Source organism: Grammomys surdaster, unplaced genomic scaffold (genome assembly GCF_004785775.1).
Source record: "Grammomys surdaster isolate TR1022 unplaced genomic scaffold, NIH_TR_1.0 125271, whole genome shotgun sequence".
Classification (NCBI taxonomy): domain Eukaryota; kingdom Metazoa; phylum Chordata; class Mammalia; order Rodentia; family Muridae; genus Grammomys; species Grammomys surdaster.
The window spans coordinates 136,407-146,288 of record NW_021620153.1 but is presented as its reverse complement, the minus strand read 5'-3'; the positions used below and the strand labels follow the sequence as shown (position 1 = coordinate 146,288).

Here is a 9,882-nt window from a genome sequence, read left to right as displayed (position 1 = left end):
TGTAAAGCTCCTGTCTCCACATCCCAGGTGCTGGAGATATTCGTGTATCCTTGCTGGTGCTGATCAGAAAGATGTTTTAATTGTTTCTATTACCAGCTTCCCTAATGAGTGAACCACATGAGTTATATGACTTTTAATTTTAAAAGTTAAAAAAAACCCACATGATTATTGTGTGTATGGTACCTGTGTGAGTGACAGCCCAAGTGCCATGGCTTGTGTGTGGTGGTCAAAGGACAACTTTTTGAGTCTGTTCTGTCCTTTCACCTTTATGTAAGTTTGGGTGCTTGAGCTCAGTCCATCAGGCTTAGACAGCAAGTATCTTGCATCATTAAGCCATTTCCCTGTTTTTAAAATAATATTTACTTTTCTATGTGTGTGCCTAAATATGTACATGTGTATCACCTATGTAGAGGAGCCTGTGGAGGTCAGAGGAGGCACTGGATCCCCTAGAACTAGAGTTACAGGCCATTGGTAGCTGCTATGTGGAGGCTGAAAACCCTCTGTAAAGACAAGTGTTCCTAATTACTGAGCCATTTCCCTGGACCTGTTTTGATATTTTGAAATAAAAACAAGAGAGGCTCACATCATGAAATACTAAAAGAAGGGGTGGGCAGTGGTGGCACACGCCTTTAATCCCAGTACTTGGGAGGCAGAGGCAGGTGGATTTCTGAGTTTGAGGCCAGCCTGGTCTACAGAGTGAGTTCCAGGACAGCAAGGGCTACACAGAGAAACCCTGTCTCGAAAAACCAAAAAAAAAAAAAAAAAAAAAAAAGAAATACGAAAAGAAGGAAGCTGAAATCACTGGAAAGGAATAACCCACCAGTCCTGTCCTTAGTGGGTCTGGGAATACAGTCTCCACCCGGGGACCGTGTTTACTCGAACTTTGAAACTATTCGCTTTGAAAACTCAAATGAAACAACAGAGAACAAAATGTTCTGAGGTTGTTTTTATTGTAAGAATGCTGTGAGCCATGCCTGGGAAGCACAGTTGGCACCTATTCATCCACAGCACCCACAACAGCACCAAGAGTGTATCCAGGGCTCCTGGGAACCCTGTCTCCAATCAGTCAATATGACCGAGTCCACCATTAAGGGCCCAGCTAGTTCGACTGACGTGGTCCCTCTGCATCCCCAACTTCTCAGGTAGACGAGAAGTGAAATTCAATGCCCCTTGAGCCCATGTTTTCTGGGTCTGGGCCATTTGTTTCCTGTTGCTCTGACTGTTTCAGACAACAATGCTTGTAGACCCCAACACGGAAAAGGGGTCCTCCAGTCTCTCCAGTTATGGGCTTCTTCTCTGTCCACGAGACTCCAGATAGCCCTACTTAGAGCTCTTGCCCCCAGCAGAGAATGGCCATACCTTAGGGCCACAACCAAAGTCACTGTCTTCTTAGGCCTCGAACCAGGCTCCAGTGAGGAGGCTAGGAGGCTGCTGTAGCCTCCATGGGCTGGATCAGCAGGGTGGTAGCCTGCAGTGGATAGTAGCGGCCCTTCCACGTTTTCCAGAAGATCCCTTTTTTACGCTGCTGCCGTTGCCGTGGGATAGAGTGGAAGTATTGTCCATTGAGATTGGAATGGCTGCAGGTGCCAAACCACCAGCCACCTATAGGGTTAGAGAACAGAAGATGTGGTCAAGGTCTTAGGTTTCCATTCTGAGAGAGAGCACAGTTGGAGACAAGATGAACTTTGGATTTTACACCTTTAGAATTTATTGCTTTTATTTATTTTGTGTTCCCGTGTATATGTGTGTGGGTGTGTACATGCCACAGTGGGTGTGAAGGTCAGAGGACAACTTGTGGGAGTCAGTGATCTCTTTCTACTATGTGGGTCTTATAGATCAAACTTAGGTCTTTAGGCTTGTAGCTAAACACCTTTATTGGCTGAGCCGTCTCGCAAGTCCTATTTTTGTTTTATGACAGAGTCTCTTATCAGGCTGGCCTCAAACTCTCTATGTGGCCAAAGACAATTTTAAACTTCTGCTTCACCTGCCTCCACTTTCTTAGTGCTACGGTTAACATTGTACCACCCTACTTGGTTTGTATGGTACGAGGAATGGAACCTAGGCCTTCACTCATGTTGGGTAGGTTCTCTGCCAAATGAGCTACACTATGAAGCAGAGCTTATGGGTACAAATTTGTCACCACAGCGCTCGGCAGTATGATAGGAAGTTTGAGGCTAGCCTGCTCTACATAGTTTGATCCTATCTGAATAAATGAAGCAGGAGGGCTAGTATTGTAGCTCATCTGTTTCAGTGCTTGCCTGTCATGAGTGAAATTGTGGGTTTGATCCTTAGGAGCACATGGCACATGCCTGTTAGTCCAGCACTCAGTAGTTAGAGGCTGATCCTTTAAAGTTATCTTTAGCTATGTAACAAATTCAAGGCCAGCTGGAGCTATATGAGACCCTGTGTCAAACAGACAACAAAAACACCAGGGGCCAGGGTGTAGCTCAATGGCAGAATGTTTGGCTAACAGGCACAAGACCCTATACTTCAGAACTGAAAAAGAATATGACAAGGGTTTGTCTTGGCTTTGCCCCATGCCAGCTACCCACCCACAAATGTTCTCAGTTGAATTTTCAAAAAAGGGCACCATGCTCACTTTAAAGACAGGAAAACTGAAAACAGGAGAGATTAACTCAATGACTGGCCCATAGGCACACAGCAGGCAAGGAGAAAGGGGGGCAGGGCATGGGTGCACACTTTGGGACTGAATGTAGGCTACAGTGGGAATAAAACCTGCTTACCAGAGAGGCTCTTGGCACAGTTGAGATCCCCGCGGAGATCATGGTCTTGGTCCCAGGTAGAGAAAGGCAGAGAAAGGCCATTGGGGGAGACGTTGGTGGCACCCAGCTCATTGGCTGTGGGCTCAGTGAGCTGTAGGCTGTAGGCTGTATCCTCGCCCCCCAAATGGATGGGAAACTGGAGCAATTTGGCATTGCCATCCCAGTCTTGTAGCTGTACTGCCAACTGGCTTCCTCGGTCCCCTGTGATACTGTGCATCTTCTCCAAGCCCAGCCAGAACTCTCCTGAATCAAGTGAAATCATCTGTGAGCTGGGCTCAGTCAGCTCTTGTACCCTTTGCTCCTTCCATGACTCTGGCCTCCCGAGAAACACCTACCTTGGGGATCTCCGAAGCCATCCTTGTACGCTTCCCAGGACTGATTGAAGTCCACAGAGCCATTCAGGCGTCTCTGAATCACTGTCCAGCCTCCATCTGCCCAGAAAGACAAAAAGTTACCAGAAGTCCCTTCTCACAGGGAAACTGATAGTTCTACCTAGCTTCCAAGCCTGATATCATGCTCCCATACAATCCCAAGAAGGGCAACACACTCATCACTCCTCGCAGGGGGTGGGATCAGAATAGACTTCCATCCCAAGAGCCTGCAGGAACCAGCAGTAGATGTGTTTTGTTATTTGAAACTTAGACTGACTTAGAACATGCTTTTGTAGCCAAGGATGACCTCAAAATTTCCCTACAGCCTAAGCTGTCCTTCAACTCACTATGTAACTGTGGATGACCTCAAGCTCCTAATCATCCTGCTACCACCTCCAGAGTTTTGGGATAGCAGACTTTCACTATCGTACCCAATGCATGCAGTGTTGAAGATGGAATACAGGGCTTCAAACACTCTAGAGAAGCGTTTTACCAATTGAGCCCATGAAGACTCTGTGTTTATTTATCTGAGATAAGGTTGGCCTTGCACTTTCAACAATCATCTTGCATCAACCTCCTAAGTACTGGGATTATAAATGTAGGCACAAGTCACCATATCCAGCTGTGGTTCTATGCATTGAATTTAGGGTCTTGTACATTCTAGGCAGGCACTCTCCCATTAAGCTATGCCCCCAACTCACTTATATTTTGTTATTGCTTGACAAGGTTATACTGTTACCCAGGCTGGCCTTGAGCTCACTCTGTAGACGACTAGGCCTGAATAGCTGTATACCTTAACCACAAAAACCTATCACTGAGCTTGAGATGCCTGTCACTGGGGAAAAAAGATGATATATATAGTTCCTATCCTACAGGCTACATCCAACAAGGTGCATAATAGTGTGTGTGTGTGTGTGTGTGTGTGTGTGTGTGTGTGTGTGTGTATGTGTTACTGTGGAAGGATCCCAAGAGTTTATACAAACTAGGCAAGTGCTGTATCATTGAGCTATACATGTCTTTACTTTATGGCGCCGGGCTGTGCACGGCAGGAAGCTCCTTGCGTGGTCAGCATATCTTACCTGATGTCATCTCACAGTTGACCAAAAATGGTGGAGAGCCCAGAGGCTGGATCTGGAAAAGTCCACTGTGCCGCTCCCCTTCTTGGAAGAGTTCCTGGCAGTCCCGAGGAGGCCCTGAAAGTAGACAAAGGGAGAGAGTGAAGCAGGAGAGAAGTCCCCGGTGACTTCAGGAGACAGGTATGTCTGAGGAGTGGGCTAAGAGGATGAGCCCTAGGGTCATTTCCCTAAACTTGTTCCTAGCTCGTTGTAGCTTTCTCCAGTAGGGTCCACAAGACACACTGAGGACCAGCCCCTTGACTCATCGTCCCTCTTCACACTCTGCTTGTCTACCCTCTTTGGTCACAAAGGCTTCTTTCCCTGAGCCTTTCTTCGGTATATCACGCCTTCCTGCTATTTGGAATCAGCACTGGTCCTGATGCCAGGGACTCCATTTCCCCATTCCTTTCTCTGGGTCCCAGGTTCTAAAAGGGTGCTGTTCCACTCTCTCAGACCCTGTTAGACTCCCAAAAGTGAACAGAGGTCTTGTCACTGATGAGAAGTCGTCTGGAGGCATGTCCCCACTCCTCCCATTGAGTAGACCTTCTCAAGGCCAGGGACAAGGAGGAACTTTGTCCACAGTAGGAACCTGTAGCCACCTAAAGCCTACTCCACAACCAGTGTTTCAGTGAAGACGTAAAACAGTGGACAGGGGTGGATCTGGGGTAAGGCAAGAGCTGAGCTGACTGAGCAAGAGGTACTCTAACAGTAAAAGATACTGACAGTGGGACAGGAAGACTGAGGCTGGGGTGTGGGTGGGGCATGGCTGTCTCTGCAACCAGAAGGGGGGCAGGAAGAAAGAGAGAAGAAAGAGAGGAGAGGAGGAGAGAAAGAACTTGGCCTTGACAAGTCCTCTAAATTCAGGAAGAACCGCCCCCAGCCCAGCCAGGAAAAGTAGGAGAAAGGTCACTGGGGGAGGGGCATGCAGGGACTTTCTGCCAGCCAGCTCAGTCCTCATTGCCAGGAGTGGGGGCAGACCCAGAAAGATGGGAAGTATACTTTCCAATCCCTTGGGCAGCTCCCTTTCCCCTACTTTCCTCTCATCCAATCGGGACAGGCACACTGCCAAGCCACCCATGTGGTTTCCATTAGGGCCAGCTGTTTGTCTCCCCAGCTCTGAACTTTCCTCTACTTGGCTAGGCTGAGTCTGGGAGTCCCAAACCCACAAAACCACCCCCTCAGCTGTTCTCTTCCACCACATCACCCATCCAGAACCTATGCCTGCCAACCCTGGGAAAGCTCATCCATGACCCTCACCATGCCTAGGTACTTGTCTAAGTAAAAGCCAGGGGAGGGATTAAGTCTAAAGACGACTGGGCTGAAAGCCAGCAGCCAGCCTTAGGGTGTGAAGGGGGATATCCAAACTTTCACCTAGTTGGCTGTGGATAGCCACAGATGTCAAGCAGGGTGAGCAATAGGCATGAACTCAGGGTTGGAACTGGGAGCCTCTGTCTCTGTCTCCCCAAACACACACACACACACACACACACACACACACACACACACACACACTTCAATTTGAAACAAAGTATTGGGCATGGGCACCTACAATATAAGACCTAGAAATTGTAATCGCAAAAACTGTTAGGTATATATGTGCATATGTTTGGATGGAGGCTTTTGGGACAAAGGGTCTGTATTTGTAAGATGTAAGAGTGAGTATGTATCTAGTCTAAGATCTGGGGTGGGAGTGTCCTTACTCTGGCTTTCCCTTTTATATCTATATCAAGACACACACACACAGACACACACACAGACAGACACACACACACACACACACACACACCCCTGGATTCCTTCAGATGACGTCCCTGAGCTACACCACCATCTCCCAGAACTCCTGAAACTTCAGCTCCTTCTTCTCTTCTACTCTGTTTGTTCTGGTTAATGCCTAATAAGATTTTGGGGGAGATTCTTGCTGGGAAAGAATGGAGGGGTGGTCTGGCCAAGTAGGATCATAAGTGAAGAGGGTGCTATATATGAAAAGCCCCTAACCAGAGCCTAGTGAGCCCACAGGACCCCGAGGCCAGAGTCTCTTTCTTTCCTCTTAAGGTGGACCTGACCAGAGAGTTAAGGATTAGAATGGCGAGTAGGGGTTGGGGAGTTGCCAGATGACAGCAAAGACCAGAGATACTCACTGTGTAAGCGGGTGGCATTGGGAGTCAAGCCAATGAGCTGGGCCATCTTGGGAAGCCTCTTTCCCCTTGAAGTCTTGTCTACCCCGTTGTCTAGGTGTGTGGGGGCCAAGAGGTCAATCTGAGTCAGGACAGGAAAAGGGTGGTTAGATCTCTTGCCTCATGCCATCACAACTGCTTAGCCACATTTCACCGCTTCTGGTCCCCTCCTTTTGTGTTTCCTCTTTCTGATTTGGGGCAGTATTACCTGGCTCTGAAGATTCTGTATTCTCAGATTCTGCTTTGATAGGTATTTCTGCTGCTGGGCCACCTTCTGGAACAGTTGCTGGATCTTGCTGTTCTGAGCCTTGAGCTGAGTCTGAAGATATGCAAGATTGATGAAGACCTGGCTTTATGTCTGCAACCTCCTCTTATTTACCCTCCCTTCCACCCTTTCACAGTCGGCTCTTGGAGGCCCTTCTCCTCCCGATTCCTGGAGGACCCAAAACGAGTCTAAGTAGAGTCAGAGCCCTAGTAGATGCGCCTACCTGCAAACTTTGAAGACTCTCAGGAGTCTGGCCTTCAGGGACTCTATCCTCGGGATCTTTGAAGGGTGCATCTTTTCCCTTGGGCCCCTGACAAGCGTTACCGCAGGCAGCCATGCGGCGTTCCAGCGCGCCCAGCTGCCCACGGGTGCGCTCCACGTGCTCGCGCAGCCCGTGGCCGAGCTGCAGCAGCCCGTGAGCCAGCAAGTTCATCTCGTCCCAGGATGCGAAGCGCGGCGGCTCCGGCTGTGCAGGGCGCCCTTGCGCGCACAACAGCCCCGCAGTAGCCGCGCATAGCATCAGGGCAGCGCCTGCTGTCGGAGCGCAGCGCATGATTCGGGAGTGGCCTCGGGTGCAGCAAGGCTAAGACTCCGGTACTCAGGAGTTCAAGACCCAGTAGCTGGAGTTCTGGGGGAGCCGGCTCAGGCTTAGACTTTCTCTGGTGCAGAAGAAGGTCTGGAGCTTGCAGCTGATCAGCGTTTCACGGTTGCACCTAAAGCCCGATTTTATAAAGCGGTTGTGGGAGTGGGAGGGAGATCCTAGGAGGCGGGGCCCGGGGGCGGAGCGAGCGGCCAAGTTTTAGGGTGCAGTGCCACAGGCCTCGTCGTTACGAAGGTGTGTGGGGGGCGGGGGGAGTGCGTATGTGTGTGTTTTTGTGACCCTGTATGAAGAGTCCTTGGGGATGGCTATTTGGCCTTCCTCGCGATCCCATGAGCGACGTGACTGTCTCTGCACTGCATGGTTCATTCTAAGCCCGGAAATTCCCGCATCCTGCTCTCAGCCTGGTTCAGTGGAGGAAAGGGCATACAAGTCAATCAGGACGTGGATGCCTTCATGACTGACCCCTTCTCAAGTCAGAAGCAAAGTAGGGCAGAGTTACGTGGCAGAAAGTTCTCTCCCTGGTCGGCTGAGTTCAGATGGCAAGTGGGGGATTCCAGAACATTGCTCCCTGCCTCTTGGAGGCTTCCTGGGATCTGTAATCCCCAGACCAGGCAGGAACCCCTGCCCCAACTCTCACTTCCACCGAGACCTTTCTGGCTCCCACCCTCTTTCCGGCTCAAGCATTTGTCATTCCAGATGTGTCTGTGAGGGTCACTAACGCCCTTGTTCAATTACTCGCCTCTTCCTGGCCAAACAGTCAATAGCTAGGGTTTCTGCCTGCATTGTACAGATTGCAACTCAGGCTTCCTTCTGTTGCTTGTCTTCCACCACCAGGGGTCTCGGTATCCTGGAATTTCCCTGCATTAAAGCAGGATTTACATGTGAGGGCACCTGTCGTCCCATGGAGCATGGAGCAGAAGAGTGTGGAGTTAATTCATCTTGAGCTACACAAGTGAGTTTAAGTGAATCTGGGCTACTCTGAACCAGGTCTCCAAACAACAACAGCAACAACAAAACTGATGGCACTCATGTGTAAACCCAACACGCAGGACACAGTCAGGAGAATAGTGCAAGCTAAAAGCTAGCCTGCTCTACATAGTAAGTTCCAGACCAGTCAAAGCTGAAGCAGCAAGACCTTGTTACAAACAAACAAACAAACAAACAACAACAACAGAACAAAAACAAAGGACAGTGGTGTCGCACACCTTTAATCCCAGCACTTGGGAGGCAGAGGCAGGCAGATTTCTGAGTTCGAAGCCAGCCTGGTCTACAGTGAGTTCCAGGACAGCCAGGACTACACAGAGAAACCCTGTCTCGAAAAAACAAAACAAAACACCACCAAAAACAATTCATAGTGGTGCATTCCTTTGAACCCAGCACCCCAGCATCAAATGTGATTGGAGGGAGCCTGGTCTGCATAGTGAAGTTCCTGGCCATCCAGGAAGAAGACCTTGTCACAAAACAATAACAACAAAGACAAAATAAAACAACAACAAGTAAAAAAGCCAGGAGGAGCTGGAGATCGTCTACCAGTTAAGAGCATTTGCAGCGTTTAGAGGACCCAAAGTCCAACAGCTCGCAGTCACCTGTAACTCCAGCACCAGAAGTGGTGACTTTGACCTCCTTGGGCACTTATACAGATGCACACAGTTTTAAAAAAAATCATTTAAATTTAAAAAGCAAGCAATCTAGAGAACACCTGCAAAGACTCCTCTTCCACACAGTTCATTCATTCACTCATTCCACACAGCCTAGACCCTGCGTTTTTTTAGTTTGTGGATAAACCCTACCTTTGAACAGGGGAGAGGGACAAGGCTGAGACAAAGGAGGATGGGGGTGGGGCTGACATGGCTAAGTTTTTATTCGACAAGTTTGCTTAGGTATTCCTTTTCCTGCCAGTCCCCCTGTAGCCTGCTAGAAAGAGGAGCCTGGCACAGAAAACCTGCCTGACAAGAAGACCCTTAGGGCAGATTGACTGAAAAACCCCCAAGTTGAGTCAGCAGGGCTGGGAGCCAGCAGCAAACCTCTGGAATCTGAAACTGCATGCCCCAAGGCTGACGTGTAGGCCACTGGTTGTACACTTGACCAGTTGGGCCTTTTGCCAGACTGATCCCAGCAGCAGTGACAGGCAGACAGGAAGAGCAGGCGGGAACCTTTCAGCAAGGAATGAAATCATACATCCACCATCAGTCCACCCCAAACATCAGCCTTTGGGCACAGGACGTAGCCATTCTATGCTAGACCATATGCAACCTCCTCATCCAAATCTTCTTGCCAACAGAGAAAAAACAACAAGATGGATGTGGGTGGAGATGGGTGTGGCAGTGCATGCCTGTCATTTTAGCACTTAGAGGATAGTAGCAAGTAGGTCCATCTGGGCTATGTAAGAGAACCCGTCTCAAGAAATAAAATTAGGACTAGTCATATGGCTCAGTGAGTAAAGATGCTTGCTTTTAAGTCTGATGATCTGAATTCAGTCCCTGAACCCATATGTTGAAAGGAGAAAAAGGACTCCCAAAAGTTGTCCTCTGACCTCAACAGTTTTCTGTGGCATGCACATAAACAATATAAAT

General features: G+C 49.0%; 1 protein-coding gene across 1 annotated transcript; it reads right to left on the bottom strand.

Moving 5' to 3' along the window:
* Positions 1-931: 931 nt before the first annotated feature.
* Positions 932-7,443, bottom strand: Angptl4 (angiopoietin like 4). Its single transcript, XM_028785548.1, has 7 exons — positions 6,932-7,443; positions 6,652-6,762; positions 6,408-6,525; positions 4,234-4,347; positions 3,119-3,214; positions 2,745-3,026; positions 932-1,602 (listed from the first exon to the last, which is right to left on the bottom strand). Exons 1-7 carry the CDS (start codon positions 7,259-7,261, stop codon positions 1,421-1,423), a joined length of 1,233 nt encoding a protein of 410 aa, XP_028641381.1. The 5' UTR covers positions 7,262-7,443; the 3' UTR covers positions 932-1,420.
* Positions 7,444-9,882: the final 2,439 nt, after the last annotated feature.